The 22,996-nt window shown below is 40.4% G+C and overlaps 1 protein-coding gene across 1 annotated transcript in view; it reads left to right on the top strand.

Moving 5' to 3' along the window:
* Positions 1–22,996, top strand: part of Srbd1 (S1 RNA binding domain 1) — a 187,476-nt gene that overhangs the window by 25,179 nt on the left and 139,301 nt on the right. The window contains exons 8-11 of the mRNA XM_050146070.1: positions 4,185–4,281; positions 6,777–6,912; positions 10,368–10,471; positions 19,739–19,846. Of these exons, the coding sequence (XP_050002027.1) occupies positions 4,185–4,281; positions 6,777–6,912; positions 10,368–10,471; positions 19,739–19,846 (445 nt within the window). The remainder of the gene's footprint in view (positions 1–4,184; positions 4,282–6,776; positions 6,913–10,367; positions 10,472–19,738; positions 19,847–22,996) is intronic.

Genomic DNA, 22,996 nt, shown 5'->3' on the forward strand with positions numbered 1-22,996 from the left:
GTTTTGTTGTTATATAACTTACTGTGTCTATTACTGCTCCTGCTGGAATATTGACTGATCTTCTTGGCTTGACCTTGTGCAGAGAACCATAACAGGAGTGAGTTCAGGAGTACAGTGGCCATGTCATGTCCCAGACTCAGCATTTCACAGCCCTCTTCCCCATCTGCCCCCTTTTCTGTTCTCAGGATTTGTGGGGTCCATTTAAGGGGACACACTCCACAGTCACTTACTGTCAACACTGTGATTAGTTAGGAGTCTGTATGAGCTTCCGCCTACTGCAAAGATGCTTCTCGGCCAGAGCTAAAAGCAGCACTGTTCTATAGTGTAAACATAAATCCTATTCTACATCCCTTTTAATTGTCACATATGATGATATATGGGATACATGATGTTGACACCAGGTAGTGACACTTCTGATCATGTGACTAGCTCAGGACCACCATTGACACTGTGGTTCTCTCTCTTTTTTTTTTTTTAAAGACTTTGTTTTTATTTGTATGTGTCTGTGCACATAAATGCAGGTGCTTGTGGCAACAATAGGGTGTTGGATCCCCTGGAGCTGGAGTAGCAGTGGTTGGGACCTCAATTCTTGTTATTTGTAAGAGTTGCAAGCGCTCTTAACCACAAGCCATCTCTTTAGCTCCCCATGTCCTTCTCCTCAGATGAAATTATCCTGTCCACAGCCTTTTTACAAAATTTATTTATTTAATTTTACAAATAGTGACAAATTGGTTTGTCACTGTAATTTTTTTTTTTTTTGAGACAGGGTTCCTCTGTAGCTTTGGGGTCTGTCCTGTGTTGAAATAGGAGCGGCGGGGCTGCGTCCCCAGCATCCCGGCTGCCTGCTAGCTTATGCCCCGAAATAACAACACACAAACTGTATTTTCATTTAAGCACTGCTTGGCCCATTTCTATCTAGCCCTTACAGGCTAATTCTCGCACCTGGACTAGCCCATTTCTAATAATGTGTGTAAGCACCCCAAGGTGCGCTTACCGGGAAGATTCTAGCCTACGTCCATCCTGGGTCGGAGCTGCCTGGGAGAGCGGAGCCTGGCGTCTCTGCTCCAGAGAGCAGAGCTGTCAAGTCTGTCCGGGAGCAGAGCAGAGTCTGAGCTCACTTCCTCTTCCTCCCAGCATCCTATTCTGTTTACTCCTCCCACCTATGTTTTAACCTATCAGGGCCAGCCAAGCAGTTTCTTTATTGCTTAATCAATGAAATCAACAGACTGATATATGACACTCCCACATCAGTCCTGGAACTAGCTCTGTAGACCAGGCTGGCCTCAGACTCACAGAGATCCGCCTGCCTCTGCCTCTTGAGTGCTGGGATTGAAGGTATGCACCACCACTGCCTGGCTGTCACTGTGGTTCTTACAGACACAGTGGGGTGGGACTTTCTCTGGGCTTTATCTAATCTCATATACAGAGAATTACGCTTAGTTCCAAATAACTATGTACTGTGTTAGTACTTTTCTGTTGCTGTTATAAACACTACCATCAAAACAACTTCTGGGAAAGAGAGTTTGTTTTAGCTTGCAGTTCCAAAAGGATCAGAGTCTTTTATGGGTAGGCAACTGCAGTAAGCCAAGAGCTCACATCTTCAACCACAGGTATGACGCACAGAGCAAACTGAGTGTAGTGTGAGGCTGTAAACACTCAAAGCCTGTCCCAGCGAGTACCTCTTCTAGCTGGGGACCAAGGGTTCGGATGCCATGGGAACATTCTCTTTCAAACCACCACACGCTGCTTTTTAAATTTTGTTTGAAATGTTCCTTCCTTCTCACTTCCCGCTCGCTCTTCATGTTCTGCACATGCACATGATCACTCTTCATGTTCTGCACATGCACATGATCACTCTCAATTCTATTACCATGTTGTTTTTTTCTAAAGAAATATTTTAATAATTCCCAGTATTCTTCAGAGAAATATTTCTGAAAGCCAGATATTTCGGTTTTGTTTTGTTTTTCTCTTTTCTCTCTCAGTAGTAGACATTTCTTACTTTCTGCAGACTAAGAACTTGATCTGAATGAAAATCTATACTGTACCACAGATGGGCATCGTCCTGGGATCCAAGCATCTCTGTGTTGATGGGCCTGATGGTGCTGGTACAGATGAAAGAAATGCTGGCTTTTCAAATTTTTTGTAGTCACAGTTGTTATTCCAAGACGTCTCAGATCCTGTTACTGTATAAATTTTATTATTTGATTTTTCTGGTTCCTTCTTTGTTCCTTTTTTGTCTTGAGATGCTCATCTTGGAGCCTGTAGTCAGCTTAAAAGAACACCCAGGAGTGGGGCTTTTTCAGACACGTGGACAGTGTTTCCAGTCTTTCTGTCTAGAGCAGATAGGCGTGCAATAGGAAAGACTGCCCAGATGACTTGTAATTTCTGCCTTCCTCTGAGAGCCACTGCTCTAGATAGGTGACATGGACTCTTCCTAGCAGTGGTTGTACAAAGCTTTTGTCCGTCATCTGCATTGCTCCTGCTGTCTAAGAACCTGCAGCTTTGACCCAAAGACAGTCCTTAGACTATGGTAATTTTAATTATAAAGATTCGATGCGTGTGTGAGACTTCCTAGGGGTGCTCTTCCCCGAGGCGAGGCCCTTCTGTTGTTGCTGCAGACTTGCCCTTTGTTTCAGTTCCCTGCCTTCAGTAGTGTTTCACTGTAGACACTTGTACTACTGAGCTGTGGCCCTGGTGGTGTACTTCTCTGTGTGATGGTACTCGGAGGTGCTTGGGGCCTCTGTCACACGAGCAATAAAACCCAGAGACATTCAGGTTCAACCCGAAAACCAGAAAAGCAAAACAGCCACGCCATTAGGTAAGTCTTACCTCTACCAAGGCTGCACCACAGACTAAGACTAGTGTTGGGATTAAAGGCATGGCTCCCGGTACTGGGATTAAAGTGTGAACCACCACCACCACCACCTGGATTTGTTTCTGCTTTGAATTTGTGTTGCCCAGGGTGGCCTTGAACTCACAGAAATCTGTCTGCCTCTGCCTCTCAAATCTTGGGATTAAAGGTGTGTACCACCACTGCCTGATTTATAGTGACTTAGCTGTGCCCTTCTGATTTTTAGGCAAGTTTTATTAAAACATAAATAAAATATCACTATAGGCTCTAGTTGTTAGTGCAGAGTGAATAGTTTTCTTAGCTCAAGATCCATCCAGGGAGAATAGTAGCATATGAATTCATACTGTGTGCTACAACCATTCTAAATCCTTAGCATATACAGGTTTCCATATTGTAAAAGTAATTTGTTGCTAAATTTTTCCTCATATAGAAATTCTTCTAAAGTGTAAGTAGAATTCTTATTAATTTCAATTCATGTTTCTTTAAAGTAAGTACTACTTCAGTATTACCATAAATTATTATAACACAACCAAGTAGGTATTTTTGTCTTTACTAAATATGCCAGAATAAGTTTGTTGTCCTGTGTGCTTTGTTTTTTCTACCTTTTACTCATGAAAACTATGATCACAGAAAAACATACTTATGACATTTAGTGCTTCTGTAATTCAAGCCTTGATGTAAATTCACAACAGCACAATGCAAATGAAACAATGAAGACAAGAGAAATGAAAGAACACAATGCAAATGCTTTCTTGTCTGCCATGATACCCTTGCAGCTATTTCATGGACTGCCTGTAGACGTTGCCCCGTGAAGTCTGGGATTGTCTTTATGAAATATGAGAAATTCAAATGAATCACTTACAACCTGGAAATGCCTCATGCTAAAATATCAATATTAATGAAATTGCTTGAAAGGGCAAATTTTTATAACCCATAAAATTTCGTATCTTGGGTTATGATTGATGCATACATGTTTCGTACAACATTTAATCTTTGTAACTAGATGAGAGAAGTAATAATTACTCAATGTTTAAGGGAAACTGAGGCAGAGAATGCAAATATAACCTCTTCTAGGTCCCAGAATTGGTAGGTGGTAGAGCCCAGAGCCGAGCAGCTTAGTGCTCACCGGTGCACAGTGTTGGGAAAGGCCCTGCATATCGCTCCTAGAGCTGTGCTGCTTTGGGTGTGCAAGTGAGTCACTCCTATGGGGTTTTCTTTCCTAAGTTTGTTAGCTTAAGATTTTATATTAACTGGAATTTAGTTTATTGTGTCTAATTATAGACCTTACAGCCAATCTTATACTTCCTGCTTCTGGTCTCCTACCTTCCTAAAGGCCTGTCTGAGCTCAAGGATATTGAGACAGGAGTACAACACATTCTAGCAGACATGATTGCTAAAGACAAGGACACGCTTCACTTCATTCGGGACTTGTAAGTATTTTTTTTTGGGGGGGGGCTTTCTGTTTTGTGGGATTCACACTATTAAGGTCCCATGGTTAGTGCTAACCATGTGTTCATTTAAAGCTGGTCTTCAGGCTTTTTATTTTTAAACTAAATTTGCTCAAACAGTACAACCCTAATATGTAAAATAGTTAAAGTTGGTTTTGTTTTTAATTTTTTAATTTAACTGCATTGATGTTTTGCCATGGGTGTCAGGTCCCCTGGAACTGGAGTCACAGACAGTTGTGAGCTGCCATGTGGGTGCTGGGAATTGAACCCTGGTCATATGGAAGAGCAGCTGGTACTCTTAACTGCTGAACCATCTGTCCAGCCCAGTTTAAGTTGTTTTAATTGGATTATGGTAAGAGAGCCTGGTAGTCTGCCTTCCTGTCCTCTTTATCCTCAGATACTCCAGTGGAGACTTGGATGAATACAATTTAACCAGTGCTTGACAAGATGTTATTTGAGAGGGTTTGTGTTCCTTTGGAGCAGGTGGCATTGCTTTTGTTTTGTGTGATAGTTTGTTGATCCTTTCTGGGATTTACTGTTCTGTTAGTTCCTCTTGTGTCACTGTGGTGAGAGGCCTGGTGTAAACAACTTAATGGAGGAAAGTTTTACTTTGGCTCATGGCTTCAGAGGGCTCAGGCCATCATCATGGTAAGTGGGTTTGGTGAAGCTGAGCAGTTCACATGATGGCAGCAGTGCTGGCTGCCTTTCTTCCTTTTCCCCTTATTCAACCATTCCATCATGGGATGGTGCTGCCCACATCTATGGTTTGTCTTTCCTAGTCCTTCCCCTTTGATAGTACCATCACAGGCATGCCAATGTCCTGCGCATGCCTCACTAATCTCTTGGGTGTTCTAAATCCAGCTAAATTGATAAACCAATCATTATGTCTGTGTTGGGTTGCCTTGACAATGTTTGATGGCAGGTATGGATGGAAATACTGGTCCAAAGTGCATTTTTGCTCTTGGAGAGAACAGCTCGGCTGTGGCATCACAGTCTAGTTTTAGAAGGGTGGAGGGCTTTTGTCAGAGCTTACTTAGGATTACAGTTTTGATCTTCTGTGAAAGAGCCTTTAAATCAGGTATAGTGGCACAAGCCTTTAATCCTAACACTGGGGAGGCAGAGGCAGGATACTGAGACAGAGGGGTAGGGCAGTAGTACAGAGACAGACTTTGACTTTTTTCTTTTTTTTTTTTACTGATTTTTATTGAGCTCTACATTTTTCTCTGCTCCCCTCTCTGCCTCTCCCTTTCCCTTCTCCCAAGGTCCCCATGCTCCCAATTTACTCATGAGATCTTGTACTTTTCTACTTTTCATGTAGATTAAATCTATGTATGTCTCTCTTAGGGTCCTCATTGTTGTCTAAGTTCTCTGAGATTGTGATTTGTGAGCCAGTTCTCTTTGCTTTATGTTTAAAAACCACTTATGAGTGAGTACATGTGATAATTGTCTTTCTGTGTCTGGGTTGCCTCACTCAAAATGATGTTTTCCAGCTCCATCCATTTTCCTGCAAAATTCAAGATGTCGTTATTTTGTTCTGCTATGTATTGTGTAAATGTATCACAGTTCCTTATCCATTCTTTGGTCCAGGGGCATTTAGGTTGTTTCCAGGTTCTGGCTATGACAGACATTGATTTAAAACCCCTTTCTTTCCTTCTCCCCTTCCCATTCTTATTCTCCCTCTCTCTCCTTCCCTTCCTCTCCCTTCCTCCCTCCCTCCCTCTCTCTTTCTTCCTCTCTTTTTATGTACCAGTTTTATAGTTTTGGTTGTGAGCCTATCCTTTAACAGCGGAGCCATCTCTTTGGCCCAGCGGTTCTCAACCTTCCTAATTCTGCAACCCTTTAATGTAGTTCCTCATGTTGTGATGACCCCAACATAAAATTTTATTGCTACTTCATACCTGTAGTCTTGCTACTGCTGTGAGTTGTAGTATAAATATAATATGCAGCTCCAAAAGGGTTGAGAACCACTGCTTAACCTAGTGTCCCAGTTTTCCATATTATTCTGGTACTCCTTTTGCCCCTTCTTATTTTTAAGTTGACAGTGACTCCCTAACTGACTAGAGAAGTGTGACTAGATGATTGGTTTGATTCCTATCAGTCATTTCAGCATTTTGTGTTCATAGATATTATCTGAACTCAGGCATTTTCGATGGTTTGTTTTGATGCATAGATTGATCTGCTAGTATGATTGTTTATTTGTTTTGAGACAGGATTTCCCTGTATAGCCCTAGCTGCCCTGGAACTTGCTATGTAGACCAGTCTGGCCTCTAACTCAGAGTTCTCCTGTGTTGAGATTAAAGGTGCAAGCTGGCAGAGTCCTTTTGATGGGATAGTAATGTCAGTTTCTTACTTGGGCATCATTAGTCAAATTTCATTTAGTAATGGCTTAACATTTTTCTTTCCTTCATTTCATATAAACTTATAAAATGTAAAGCACACATAAATGTTTGATTTTTAATATTTGTATATCTGATCAGGTGCCAACATAGATACATTTGTATCCAGTCATCTCTTGCAAAAGTATCCTCAAAAAAAGTAAATGAAAAAGATGTTGGTAAGTTTCAACTTTACCAGAACTTTTCCTGCAACATAAGGAACATCCATCATCACCAGGTAAATAAGAACACTGCCTCCGACAGTAGTAATAATGATAATACTTTCATTAAAAATTTAGAAGTTTTATGCCAACTATTTTATTAGTTTATATAAAACTTGTAAAAATATTATATTTTCTGACTTCACAAATGGAGAACTGAAGACCCTGAGAAGTCAGTGACACTGGAAATTCTTACTAGAGCTGACAGTGTGAAAACCCACATCACTTGCATCTGTCTGGTGAGGTCTGAAGCACGATTAATAAAAACCCAGAGACAGAAATTAGGGTTCAACCTGAAGGTCAGAAAAGCAAACAACCAGTCACTGGCTCTTATCCCTACCTCAGTCTGAAATGACGATCCTGCTTCCAGGAATCTCAGAAGGAGACTACGTGAGTGAGCGTTGTCTCCTCCAGTTTTATATTCCCCTCTAGTGCTGGGATTAAAGGCCTGCACTACAACTGCCTGGTTTCTATGGTAAATTAGTGTGGCTACTGGGATTAAGGGTGTGTGTCGTCCCTGCCTGGTCCGTAAGGCTGATCAGTGCGGCTGTTTTACTCTCTGAACTTCAGGAAAATTTTATTTATTAAAATACAAATGAAGTATCACTACAGAGGTCCATTAGACCCTGCTTTCAGTGTGCTTAGTGTGAGCACAGATCATTCCCAAGACAATTACAGTCCAATGCCTGATTTAGAATACAGTATATATGGTCTCATTTGGTTTCATGAATCATACATAGTCATTATACCTCAGCCTTCTGATTTCGTTTTTTAGCTTGTATCTCCCTAAATATCTATTTATTTATTTTACTAAATGTGGTCATAGGCAGTGTACTGTGCAGAATGTAATTTAAATAGCACAGTGGCAGGAGAGGTGTTTCAAGAGAAAATTACAATGTACTGTTTTTTCTGTTTACATATATAGTTACTATAACCAGTGTTCTATATTTCTTTTTATGGCTTTGAGCTGTGGGTTAGCGTTTTTCATTCCAGCCTTAGCAACACTAATATTTCATGTGGAGCAGGTCTAATAAAGTTAGACTGCCATAGATTTTATTTTGCTTGGGAGTTATAATTCATTTTTCTTTTTAACTGTAACTGTTGTAAAATGTCCACAGTGTAAAATGTACACTCTTCACCATGTGTGTACCATTTAGTGACTCACAGTGTTGTGAACTGGCCATCCCAAAATTTGAATACTGTTTTATATGTGAGAAATCTGATGTCAGTCCAATTCTCTGTGTTCTATGGATGCAAACATGTCTTGTGTTATTTCATTTATTATTTTTGTTGGTTTTATGGTTCTTTTGAGAGGCAAGGGGGTGATTTGAATTGAGAGACTACCAGTATTCTCCCAAGGTGAAGGTCCTCATGAAACATTTTAAAATGATTTTCTCCCTGTCCACATTTTACAGCCTGTGTAGAGGAGCTAATAGAATTCTTTATCTTTTGTGTGATAATTAATTATTTGATTATTACAATGTAATTTTAAATATATGGTTATGCAAACATGAAACTCACCTTTTTTCTCATTGTAACACGATTCATTCATCCCGCAAGTATTTCTTGAGTACTCATATTGTGGTGGATTTTGAGGTTTGGTGATGACATGGGCACTGTCCTTGAAAAAGTGAAATAGTTCATTACTTTATAATTACTTTTTAACTTTTATGTGTATAAATTTTTTGCTTGCATATATGTATATGCACCACATGGGATGCCTGTTTGCCCACAGAGACCAGAAAAGGACACTGATACTGGATTCCCCGGAACTGGAGTTTACAGATGGTTGTAAACCTCTATGTGGGTGCTGGGAACCAAACTCTGGTCCCCTGTAAGAGCTGCAAGTGCTTTTAACCACTGAGCCATCTCTCCAGCCCCATTACTTTTTGTCTAAAGTTGCTTATTTTACTTTTTTGTGCCCTGGATTTGTTATAGGTGATGAAACACATAATTTATAAAGTTTAGATGTAATGGAGATGGATTTACTTAGTTTTAGATTACAAATATAGGAAAATAAAACAGTGACTTGCAGTATTACTCACAGTGAGGGCTGATGGCATAGTTCTGGTAAAGTGGTTGCCTAGAGTGTGGGAGGCCCTGTCTTCTTCCATTCCATATTATACACACACACACACACACACACACACACACACACACACACACACACACACACACTATATATATATATATCTAAAAATGTATCAGTGATCATATGAATTTACTAAAATTCATTTTGCAAGAATGATTTTGGTATCATATTTTTGTCTGTGTGTGTATGTATTTAAACAATATTTTGTTTTATACATGCCATACCTGGTATTTATTTATGATTGATACAGTCTTCTGGAGATGATAATACTCAAGCCTGAGAAAGCAGAGTCCTTTTAAAATGCTAGTTTGAAAAACACTCTGTGTTTTAAGGGCTTTTCAGGTTCTTGTGTGCCCGAGGGTTGCTGCTGGGTCATAGCTAGTTTCTAGTATCTGAGGTAGTGAACCCTGCTTTTTATCATCTGGCATGCTGACAGGCCATGGGAAAGCAGCACTGCCGTAGCTGTTGTCTGTTCATCATCCCATCTGCATCTTCCTTCCTTCCTCTGCGAATTCATCCTTAGCTCATGGCTTTACCCCTCGTTCTTTGCACTCTTCAGGACACCTTGCATCCTTGTTCTTTTCTGCTGCTTCTCTCACTGTTGACCTACCTCCTTTGCTGTACTTCTGCCTTATATCGATACGTAGTTGTAGCTTCAGTTTCTTCCCCTGTCTCTGATTTCCATGTTTAAGAAGATGCATTCAGCTCTCAGTTTATTGAGTGCTTTCATCAGAAAGGTCTGCTAGATTTTATCAGATGTTTCTGAGTCTATTAAGATAATCATGAGCTCTTTTTAATCAATTGGCATAATTCGGAATATCAGTCATAAAAATAACTAAAAAGGTAGTATGTCTGCATGTGTTTGTTCATGTGCCCATGTGCATACCTTTATGTGGGTTTGGGGAGATCTTAACTTAGGTTCTCATGCTTGTCTAGCACACAATGACCCATTTCCCAGCTCTCATTATGATTTTCTTTTATTTATTTATTTATTTATTTATTTATTTATTTATTTATTTATTTATATTTATACAGCATTCTGTCTGCTTGTATGCCTGCAGGCCAGAAGAGGGCACCAGACCTCATTACAGATGGTTGTGAGCCACCATGTGGTTGATGGGAATTGAACTCAGGACCTTTGGAAGAGCAGGCAGTGCTCTTAACCGCTGAGCCATCTCTCCAGCCCTATGATTTTCTTTATAAGAGAGATGTATTAGTTTAAGAGTGTATAAATTGTTTTTAATACATTCCTTTGTAAATAAAAAATAAAAATGATATGTTCTTAGCTAGATAGATGCTTAATTATTTTTTTATAAATATAGACTCGTTAAGTTTATCTTGTTTTATTGATCATCCGTCTTTGCCATATGTTTGTGTCAGATTCTGGCCATTAACCGTGGAGAGAATTTGAAGATACTGACAGTGAAGGTCAACATTTCTGATGGAGTGAAAAACGAGTTCTGTAGGTGGTGCCTACAAAACAGGTATGTTTATGGCTACTCAAAAAATTTGCTTTCTAAAATACCATTCTGATATTATTGTATATTGATATGAAAAGATGTATATTATTAAAAAAGCAAGTGACAACATTTTGCATTAAAAAAATTAATATGGGATAGAGAAATTGCTCAATGGGTAATGGTGCTTGCTGTCTGAGTTTGGGCCCTCGTAGGAGATTACCAACTTCCACAAGTTGTCCTCTGTGTGTGTCTAATAAAATTAATGTATAAAAAGAAAGTATGTTTGAGACATATACTTAAATAGGGGATAATCCGTGAAGAGAGTAAGAGATGATTAATGATGATTGTCTTTGAGGAGAGGGCTTTTACTTCAGTATAGTCATGTGACTTATAAAGTGGGCATTGACGAAACATGTATGTGATTTTAGTTGAAAACTTCCTAATGCTTACTGAACACAAAAGTCAAGAAGCAGTGTAACGGCGTAAGTGAATGCAGACAGATTGTCAAAATATAGACAGCTTTAATGGAGGAATAGACTTACAGAACCACCGTTCCTGCGGAGACCAGGAAAGCAGAAGCGAGCGCTGAGAGCACGCTTGCCAGATTTATAGGCAAAATTTAGCCTGAGGTGAACACGCCCCCTAAGGGGTGGGACTTATCCCTACATCTCCCCCTTTGGTCTTAATAAGACAGAACTAAACCAAATACAACTATATACAATAATAACAAATAATAAATATAACAAACAATATTGAGAATCAAAAGTTTTGCTAAACATTCTATCTCAAGGAGTCTAAATAATGTAGAGAGTAACTACAATTATATAATCTTCAACTCCATCAAAGATCCGAGAAGGGAATAAATATTACTTAACAAACGAGATATATCCAAAATGTGTAACAATTGACAGAGACAACTGACTACCTGGGCAATCACCCAAAGTCTCGTTTGCAATGTTGAGTCAACCAACTTTGGCTAAGGCCTAACATAACTGACATACCATTATTAAAGGCAAGGAACTTTTCAAAACTATCTTACCCTGTCTTGGCAGGATATGACAGTCCTGTTGTATCCATTGATGCACGCTCTGTATCTCTGTCAGTGGTTGAGGTATGGGCTTTTCTTAACCCAAAGGCCAGTTCTGCCAAGAAGACAAGCTCCCAGTGGAGTGTCTTTGGTGCTCAACGTTCTCTCGGGAATAGAGCGGTGTTGCCAGGAGCAATTGTGTCTCACTATCACGAAACTCTGAGTTATATTAAAGGCCATATTCTACAGCTCTCCAAAGAGGTTGAAGATTATCTATCTATACTGAGTATAATCTCTATATATCTAAAGAACCTGATTAGTCTAATTACAAATGACAAACTTAGATGACTATTAATCTATATAATTCTCAATATCTATCTAACTTAAAGACTAAAACAATAAACAACTGTGCAATATATGAAGACAATGATCTTCATCTGTAAACAATGTCATTACATATCAAATGTAAACAATGTTATTACATAAATAGTATCAGAGGTAGAAATGTACATTGTGATATGGTAGATGTATCAATACAATATAAGCATATTCTTATACAAAAATAGAGGTAGGAACACTCACATTCAATATTCAATATGTCAATATACAGAAAACAGTACCAATACAATTTTCTAAAAACAGTAACTCACAAATACCAATCATCCCATCAAACCAGTTAATCCCCCCCCCTTTTTTTTTTTTCGAACATACCCCTAATTCCATAAAACATCTCCCCATCCCCTCAACCCCAAACCAACCACTAAAAGATGTCCCTAACCCTGAGGGCAAACTCTGTTGGGAGAGGGGACGTCGTCCTCTAAGATTGCTTCAAGCTGACATGGGGGCGATGTTCTCCTTAGGGGCTCCTGTGAAAGCAAATGATGGTAAAATTCCCAAATTAACCTTTGACCTAAGAAAATTATAACTAGTCCCTGAGCACTTTGAGAAGGTCCGGCCAGAGTGTTGTCAAAAATGTGCACCATTCGAAATTGTCTTGTGCAGTTGGTACCAAAAAACAGGTCTCATATTAGCGCGTAAAAAAGAGAAAAAGAAAAAAAATATTCATGACGTCATAAAAACCAGGTTGAGTTGATGTTGTGGGGCCCCATCTTCATCCTGGAAACTTCAAAAATTACTGTAGGGAAATTTGTTGCTTGTTATGGGAAATTTAAACATTAACAACAAGGACATATTCTGACATATAAAGAAAGACACAGATATGAGGAAAAGCAAAGAAAGTTTATCAAGTATATAATTATCCTCATTCTGTCCCATTTCATGGCTCCTGATCTGAGACAGAAACTCTGAGATATCTCTTATCAACAGGCTTGGAATTGAAGAGGGACTGAGCCATAGTCCAACTCCAAAACCAGCTCTACATATTTATAAAGAAGCGTTCAAAGAGAAAAAAGAAAATATATATATAATCAATACTTACTCATGTTACTGTTGAGTCTTAGTGGGTCGTAACTATTTTCCATCCATCAGTTATTAAATATTCAGGGTCCCTTAAATTCTTTGAAGATCAGTATTTTCCTGTGGAGATAAAAAAAAAAAAAAACCCTGCCCCCAACCTACCTGAATTCCTTACCATCAGTATGCTCGCCATCCTTGTGAATGAATTGTTATTTATCTTTTCCAAATGGCTTTTCTTCTTCATACCGAACCTTTATTAATTTTGACGGTATCCACAATTGTTCCTCACCTGTGGAGATAAGAGCAAAACCCCTTCCCCAACGCAGCACATCTCCTGGCTTCCATTGTGAGGTCAGCACATCCTTGAAATAAACTGGTTGATTTAGTTCAGTAGACTTTTCCATTATCCAATGTCTTTCTGCAGCCGTTGTCCCCTTCTCATTAGCGTTAAGAAAATTCAAGGTTAACAAAGCATTATGTAACCTATTTCTGGGGGTGTTTTCCACCCCTTTCTGTTTATTCAACATATCCTTTATAGTTCGATTTGATCTTTCTATGACTGCTTGACCTGTAGGATTGTATGGTATACCTGTAACATGCTTGATATTGTAATAGTCAAAAAACCGTTTCATTTTCCTAGAGACTTAAGCAGGACCATTATCTGCCTCTGCCTCCCGAGTGCTGGGATTAAAGGCATGCGCCACCACCGCCCAGCTATAATGAGATCTTATCTTAAAAAGAAAAGCTAAACCAAACCAAATACTATCACCGGCTCAAACCCAAAACAGTACAAAGATGATTTATAATAGGATCTCACTGCTTATGAGTAATCTGCTTTTACGCTAGAAGAAAATTTCTGAGACATTAATAAAGGGTTTACTCCTTAGCTCTCGTGTGAGATTTTTTAATGTTCTGTCTTATGCTTTCTGTATAGTTATCATTTTTGTTTTTCAAATAACATATTTTATTTATCTGCTGATAATTTCATATATTTATACAATGTATCTTGATCATATTCTCCCATTATTGTCTTTCTTCAGCTCCCTCTACTGTCCCCTACTCCATCTTTCTCACAATTTCATGGCCTCCTTTGTTGTTATTAGTAACCCTCTGAGCAAAACTCGTGCTTTGTATATGAATATGAGTGTGGCATCATGCATTGCATATCAACAACTTAGCAGTGACATCCTCAGAGGAGAGTGCCTGCCTCTCTCCCTTACAACCACCCTCCTGCATAGCTCCTCCAGGGTTGGGGCCACTTCCTATTTTATGCTTGACTTATGTGTGCAGCACCATGTCATGTTTAGAAGTCAGCGTTTCACAGCTCTCCTCCTCATCTCCTAGCTTTTACTCGTCTCTCTGCTCTCTTTTCTCTGATGCTGTCTGAGCCCTGGATTGGGAAGTCAGTATAGTTGGTCATCTACAGCTGAGCAGTCACAGTTGCTTAGCTTGGCATGTTGACCCATTCTGAGTTTCTGTGTTAACCACTCCCCTCTGCAAAAAGAAGCATCTCTGACCAAAGTTGGAAGCAATTATACAATGAGAATAAATATATATTTAGAAGGCATCATGACCATTTACTGTAACAACATTAGGTTCTTCTCTAGGGACTATGATCTCCTTAATCATAGATTTTTGATTCAGACATGCAAGATTTATGTTGTGTTTTTATTTTCCTTCAGTGCTGGGATTTAAAAATTTTTTTTCTTGATTTCTTCAATGATTGAGTTATTCAGTAGTGTATTGTTTAGTCTTCAGGAGTTTGTTTACTTTCTGTAGTTTCTATTGCTGTTGATAGGTAATTTTATGTGATAGTGGTCAGGTAGAATACAGTGGCTCCCCCATCCCCCACCCCCAATTTTCCTATGCTTAACAAGAATTGTTTTTGTCCTTTTTAACATGGCCAGTTTTGGAGATCACATTACTGCAGTGGTGTTGTCTTTACTATATCTCTTCATTCTGTAGGAGCTGCGGGTTGCATTCCTGCCGCCCTGCTCCCAGCTGCCTGGCTAGCTTATGCCCCGAAATAACAACACACAAACTGTATTCATTTAAACACTGCTTGTCCCATTAGCTCTAGCCCTTACTGGCTAATTCTCATATCCCGATCAACCCATCTCTAATAATCTGTGTAGCACCAGTCTTACCAGGGAAGATTCAGCATGTCTGACCTGGCGGCTGGCTCCATCGCGTCTGCCTCGGAGAGCAGAGCATGGCGTCTGTCTGAGGTGTCTTACCTCACTTCCTCTTCCTCCCAGCATTCTGTTCTGTTTATTCCACCCACCTATGCTCTAACCTATCAGGGCCAAGCAGTCTCTTTATTAATTAACCAGTGACCTTCATCACAGTGGAGAATTTCTTAAGGAGTACCAGGAGCAGAGGCAGGAGATGATGACAGCTAGACGCGGGTGCTTGTAGTGGGAAACTGTAGATGGATTTGAGCACTCTGCAGGAGGCAGAATTTACAAGGTATCTAATTAAATGATTGATGGATTGGCTGGGCAGAATTGATGCCTTTTTATGCCTTGAACAAGCTGATGACGGCACTCTTCACCATCATACAATAACAAATACACTCAGTGCTGTATAGTTATGGGAAGAGTGGGCTAACTGAACTTTTGTGGCTAAGTTAATTGCAATAGCAAGGGTTGAATGCATCCTAAGAATGATGTGTAGGTCTGGGCCCCAAAGCAGAAGAGTTTCTCATTTGGATGTGTTGCTTGTAAGAGCATAAATGTGAAGAGGACTCTGAACTTGTCAGACGATGCGAGAGTTTCTATGCTTGCTCTTTAAACAAAAGCGTGTATGAGGAAATGGTCTCAGAAGGTCCCTGCTCACCACCTGGATTGTACAGCAGCAGCTTCTTTTTGAGCTCGCACAGTTGTGTGTCTGACTTGTCGAGTAGATGTCTAGTGTCTGACCCGTGCTGCTGTTTTTCCTGTAGAAACAGGTTTAAGGGACACTATTCCCTGTAGCCAGTTGTGTAATGTAGAGAGAGCCATGAAGGCTGGCTGGAGAGAGCCCGTCATTGTCTTCCCTAGGTGAAGGGAGGAAAGCATATTTGTTTAATGGCTGAACAAAGAATTTCCTTGTCAGACATGCAGTTCAGGGTATGGGCCTTTTCAGTTACTGTCGGTCTCCTTTCTGAACTTGGTAGGCTTTGAAGGTTTGAGATTCTTGTTGTCATTCTGGACTATATTGAATGTGGAATTTGGGGTTAGTGAAGTCTTGCAAAGATTTTTCAGAGGTATGTGCCTGTTGAGTTATAAGAACAACCCTTAGGTTTTGAAATGCCATCACATAGCCAAACATTTTATTACCTAAGGATGTTATGAGAAATAAGGCTGTGAGTTCAGCATACTCTTTCAGGACCTTAGTTTTCTCAGCGCTGGAACTGCATCCCAGGAAGACAGTCAAGGGTAGAATTGTGGAAGTAATAAAAAGGTGTTTGTGCAGTGCATGGAGTACACGTAGCTGTTCTCTTTAGGACTGGGCCTCGGGGTTTGCAGGTGAGCTGAGCAGGTGTCAGCAATGCGATGTGTATACAATATCAACATTCCCACGGCCTGTTCACAGTGAGAAGAGTGGAGTACTCTAAGTTGTGGTTGAATCTTGTGGCTTGAAAGCTGGAAAGGCAATGTGGCTTTAAGACGATAGGTAATCATTATTTCTAGCTGTTTTTGGAAAATAATGGTAAAACTTTGGAGCTTACAGAGAACCACTCTTGTACACATTAGACAATGGATGCATGCAGTAAACAAACAAGTCACTCCATTAGTCTGCTAGCCTAAGCACTGTTTCCCTAGCACTGGTGTCTCCCGACCCAGAACTATGTTCCCCTAACAAGCCAACCTCCATTGCATGATGTATGAGACCCTTCATGAGCTAACCGCGGCCACATTTAGCCTCACCTTCCCAGTTTGATGCTGCCACTTGGGCGCCCTAGCATTATGCAGTTGTTTATATGAAGTTAAGGCCACTTATCTCAGATTTAGCTTTTAGCTAATACAGTGTAATTCCTTCATCCATACTTTTTGGTGTCCTATATGTTTCTATTTTTGCATTTATTTATGTTTTATGGTATACAACGTATATATGTTTATTTATTTTGTCTTGAGACAGGACCCCATGTAGTTCAGGTGGGCTCACTATATAGCTGAGGCTGTCCTCGAATCCCAAGTCTTCCTGGAATAGCAAGTGTGATCTACCACGCCTGGGTAGAACACTTGTCTCCTCATGAAAGCAGTGTGCTGCTCTTTGTATCAGTGTGACCAAAACACTCGGCAGGAACAGTTGCTGAGAACAGTTTATTTGGGGCCAGGCATCAGGGACTGTAGGTTCATCAGGGCAGAAATACTGCATATAATGGCGGGGAGCAGGAGAGTCTCATGGCCTCAGATGAGGAAATAGGAAGTAAGCAGGAGCAGGTAAAGTACAATGATCTAAAGTCTACCAAGTGACACAGCCTGCAAAGGAGTGCCCAAACCTGGGAAGCAAAAGTGCTCGAAACAGGAGTCTATTAGGAACATTTTAAATAACATGGGGCTCGTATGTCTAATTCTTATCCCCTTCCTTATCACCTCTCATGTAGGGGAAACTGTGGGGAAGTAACAGAGATTTGGGTGAGAAGAATGTATCATATTTCTTGCCTAAAATCACATTTGTTTAAATTGAAAGACAAAATTATATGTTGCTGATCTAACATCCTTTAGAAGGGATTCAGTTATTTACTGTTGTGTGATCTTTAAAGTGTGCTCGCTGAAGTTTCATTTCCTCCTAATTTATGGAGAGATTACCTTAAGGTGCATTAGCTTTTTTAAAAACTATTCATACTTTTGCTAATGGCTTCTGCAGAAGAGGGTGTTGAAGGGCAAATGCAGAAATACTGGATGTGAATGAAAACATGGAGCCTGTGGGGCTGGGTTTGTGTCTGATAGATCCTCTTTGCCATTCTGCTCTTTCCCCAGTGTCTAGTTGGCTTTATTCACTGTGCATACATGCTGGGCAGGCAGTGGGGCCTGAGCAGGAGGTCAGCCAGTGTGCATCCATGCTGCTGGGCAGATAGTGGGGCCTGGGCAGGGGGTCAGGTTATCAACAATACCCAGATGAGGTTCCAAAATGGTGCCATGAAGTTGGAGATGCTCTTCCTTCTTTGTAGAATTGAACTAACTTTGATTTTAGGGATTTTGAACTAAAATAATGAAGATTTTTATTTATTTTTTGAATATTTTTATAAATATTTATTTATTGTGTATACAGTTAGTCAGAAGAGGGTACCAGACTTCATTATAGATGGTTGTGGGCCACCATGTGGTTGCTGGGAATTGAACTCTGGCAATGCTCTTAACTGCTGAGCCATCTCTCCAGCCCATATTTTTTAATATATTTCAGCAGAATTCATTGCAGGTGTTTTCCTTTTTATCATGTGTGCTTGTTTTAAGTTATGTCAGGCTTTTGGACAGTACTCCCCACTATACCTCTCATCTGACAGTTGTGGGGGGAAGAAGAAGAGGGCGAGAACCCTACTGTCAGTGACACAAACATCTTTACCAGTGTATTGTATAAGAAATGTAAGAGGAGAGTGTTTAAGAGGTGAGGGTAAGAGCTCAGCAGTGGGAGAGAGCAGGGTTCACTTAGGATAGACACTTGGGTTTTAGAGGAAGAACCTAACTTTGAGTTGAATTGACTTTTTGTTAAGTTTGAGACACGTAAGGTTTTAAGTCAAAGTTTGCTACCAAGAAAATGAGAGTGCCAAGAAATAAGATTCATCCAGGTTCTCTCTACAGCCGCCTTTCATTCTCACAGAAAAGATGAGGCTGTGAGCAAAGCTGCTGCAACCAAACACTAGAGACTTGGTGACATCAGCAACAAAAGTTACTTTCTTTAGAGTCCTAGAGGCAGGGAGTAGAAAATCAAGGAGCCAACAGTTGAGGCCTATGTGGGGCTGTCTTCTGCAACTTTCTCATGTCACAGTGACTAGGGTAGCAGCGCAGGCTCTACCATATGACCATCTGATGCTGATGTTTTCTGTAGCCCCTCCATAGATGCCTCACACCAGGGGCTGGGGCTTCCGCATGCGGATTAGGGAAGGGTGAAACTCAGTTTCTAGTACCATCAGGATGTTTTAGTGGCTGTCAGATGTCTCAGGAGGTTAGCCTTCACTGGTAATATCTGGAGAGGACAGTCACAGCAAACTTGAAGGCAGTATTGTTTGTATAGTGAATTCTAGGTCCTGTAATGTTACACAGTATAGACAGAGACTGCTTGTTCATTTCCTAGCCTCTCAGACCTGAATAATCACACAGAAACTATATTAATTTCTACACTTTTGCCAATAGCTCATGCATATTTCTAGATAACTCTTACATCTTAAATTAAGCCATTTTTATTAATCTGTGAATCATGAGACTGTGGCCTGCTGGGAAGGTTCTGGCTGGCAGCTGGCATCTTTTTCCTTCGGCAGCTACATGGCATCTTGCTGACTCTGACTACTCTCTTTCTATATATCTGTTTGGGTTTCTTACCTGGCTCTATCCTGCCCTGCCATAGGCTCAAAGTAGCTTCTTTATCAACCAATATTCACAGCATACAGATGGGAATCCCACATCAACACAGAGGATCCTATCTGAACAAATCAAAACAAAACCCCTTCAAACAAAACAACAATCTCCCCCTCAAGAAACACTCCCCTCAACATGTCACATGATACCTTTCAGACACCACAGCCTTAGGACAGCCTCTCCCAGATTATCCTCTGTGGCTTCCTGTTCCCCAGCTCCCCTCTTCCAGGTGTCCTTTCATGGTCTTGTTGTCACTTCAGTTTTATCATGAGCTTTTCCTTCTTGTAGATGGAGGCCACGTGGCTTTGCACGGCCAGAGTTAATGCAGATCTTACGTAATTCCCTGGATGACTCCTTTAAACGCCTTATTGTTCCTCTCCTCTGTAGAGAGTTCAGGTATGTATCCTGTTTAATTTTGTGTACTGTTTACCATTAGGGGTGGGTCTTCATAGAGTGTGGAGTAAATGTTGGTTGAGTATGAACTAAGCCAAAGAACTTAGTCAAACGAGGTCTTCAGTGTGAGCCTTGGTTTTATTCTCTAGATTCCTTCTTATGCATAGATCTCACAGCCTTCTTCTTCATCGTGAGACTCTTTTTTAGTCAGGAACACCTAGTCCACCCCTCCAATTCTGCTTTGCCAATGTTGCAGTTTGGCAACCAAACCAAACATGATTTTATTGATTAGAGATCTGGCTTGGGAAAAACAAACAGAGAAGTTAATGGAGAGGTTACTTGGAATCATTTTTCTGACGGTCATAGAGCCAAAGAACGCATAAGGAACTTATGAAAGGCGAGATGATCTTACTGCTGTGAGGAGTGAAAGCAATTATGTGTGTTCATCTCCCAGTGGGAATTGTCTGGGTGAGCAATGACAAGCACTGAGAAGGTGATTGAAGGAAACCCAGGGGGCTCATGGGAGTCCTGTGAGGTGCAGAATTGCTGTTAGCTGAGAAGATGGAAGAGTCTCACTTTCTCTCTTGATTTTTTTTTTTTTTAGCTGTTGTCTTGGTAGTTAAGTCCAAACTGCGTGGTTTCATGCAGTCTTCATGTGAACTGTAGATCAGTGCATCCTCATCCTTACTTTAAAAAAAAATAATTTAAGTAGCACTTTTTTCCCATTTATTTTACATACCGATCACTACCCCCCTCTCCTCCCCTCATCCCCATGTAGTGTCCTATCTGTCCCCAGTCTCTCCCCCTCCTTTTTTTTTTTCCTCTCCCCTTTTATTCCTCCTCCCTCTGCATTCAGGAAGGGGCAAGCCTCCCATGGGTTTGAACAAAGCATGGCACATCAGGTTGATGCAGGATCAAGCTCCTCCCTTTGCATCAGGGCTCGGCAAGGTAATCCAGCATCTTTACTTTCCTTGAAGCTTCAGCCAAGCTCCTTGGGAATGGTGGTATTGCAGTTGTCCGGTCAGCTCACTGAGATTTCTAGCCGACTGATAGATTTCTGGTCCCCCCTTGGTACGTTTGGTCTTTGAATTCAGATTATCCAGAGTAGGGAATGAACATTATAAAGATGAGGGCTCCACTGTTCAGTTTGCTTTATCCTTTATCCTAGGTGGCCCCTAAAGATACTGTTCTGTTTGGAACTCTGTGTGATGTAATGTCTCTTCCTTTCCGTGCTATGGCATAAACTTTACAGGATCTGTTCTTTTTCTTATTCAGTTATTTATTTATTTTTTGTATGTGTGTATGTGTGTGAGTTGTATATACATGGTACACATGATGGTGCTTGTGTGCAGTGGCAGGAAGAAGGTGGGAAGAAGGTGGTAGGTATCCTATGACCAGCACATGCTCCTTTGAGGTGGAGATCTTTACCTGAACCTGGGGCTTGTGGATGAGCTGGGTTGGAAGTCAACAAGCCTTAGCAATATACTTGGCATTGTAAGACACTTGGCTTGTTATGTGGGTGCTAGGATCCCAACTCTTGTGTAGCAAGTGTTCTGAACTATTGAACACCATTCATTCTGTTTTGAAGGGAAAAATAATCTTAGGTAAAATTTCAGTGTGGCACTTCTTTTTTTTTTCATATTTCATTCAGCATCTGATGGTATTTTGACATTTTGCTTGGAATAATTTGAAGCAGTGTGGTGTGGGATTCTGTAGGACATAGTTCTTTTTTTGATTTGCACTGTGGATAAGCAAGAGCATGTTCCTCTTCTAATATGCCTGTGGTAGAGCAATATAGTTTCTTTCAGTTCCTAGTTAGAGTGTAGACGTTGACCAGAGCTGGGTCTCTTTAGAGATACTCACCTGAACAGCAGCTAAGGAGGGAGCATAAAGATGGCTTTATGTTGCTTTGAAGAAAAATATTTTGTTTCCTTTGATCAGAAGGAATTTATCCTAAAGGTAGAAAAGTTGATTCCTCTGGTTCTTGTTTTTTTGTTTTGTTTTTTATTAATATTTTATTTCTGTTCTTGGCCATGGTTGCAGGTGCATGCCTTCAGCCAACATGCCTGGCTTTTATGTTGGTGCCAAGGACCTGAGCCCAGACCCTCATGGCTGCTTGGCAGCTGCTTTGCCTAATGAGCAATCTCGCTGCCGCACATTACCATTGAAGAATCCCATCTTGTTACCTCACAGTAGTCTATGTAAAGTCCTCCCTGTAGACCTGTGTCCAGGGTAAACTTGAGGCTCTTTAGAAGAGCCTAGTGACTTGTTGCCAAGAATTTTATTTTGTCTCTTCAGTTACTATGTCTTTGTTATTTCTTTTTCTCTTAGCATGTGAAATCACTATTTTTCTTCAAAGAACTGTGAACCCTCTATGCCATTTTATTTGTATGTGGTGTCTCCACATCCCCACCTTTATGTGTGTAGCTCTCATTCATCCGAGCTGCTCCTGGCATAGGTTCCTACTAAGCTTGGCATCCCCATTGTTTTCGTCTGTTCTGTTTCTTCTTCTTCTTCTTCCATCATGTAGTGGTCTTCAGGGCAGGCGTGTGGCCCTTCAGTTTTATATCACTTAAACCAATCATGGTTACTTGCAAAGTCTACCAGTCAGTGATTTCACAATAAATGAAGTTCAAAACGAAAACTTAGAAATACTTGTAATGATATTTCTAATCTCTTTTTGTAGAAGTAAAATAATTACAGTGAAATGTTAGAGAAGATGAGAGAAAATCTTTACAAACAAAATTAAGCCAGAGAAACAGACAGTTGCAGTGTGCATCTTTACATGTGTAGTTAATCCCTCCCCACGTAGACGCAAAACCCACGCTTGGAAAATGAGTAGTTTCTTGTGGCCAGTGACATTTATTTCTTATTTGATCCAGTAGAGAAGAAATACTTGATAATTATGAATTTCAAGAGATGATGCATTGAGAGCTTCAGGTTTCCAGCTGCCGTTAAGCCCATCATAGGCTTTTCTTTTCATCCAGCAAAGCTTGTTGATAAAATAGAGGCATTGTTACAAGAGCCATGGTTCTGCACTAGCTGTTAGGATCTATGGCATTGTCACGTGTCTGAATGACAAGGGGGTGGATGTGGAAAGGAATATAGACAATGACAATGACTTTGAGACTTGAAGTCAAAATATTGAAGTAA

Source organism: Alexandromys fortis, unplaced genomic scaffold (genome assembly GCF_014885135.2).
Source record: "Alexandromys fortis isolate MF-2015 unplaced genomic scaffold, M_Fortis_MF-2015_v1.1 scaffold_42, whole genome shotgun sequence".
Classification (NCBI taxonomy): domain Eukaryota; kingdom Metazoa; phylum Chordata; class Mammalia; order Rodentia; family Cricetidae; genus Alexandromys; species Alexandromys fortis.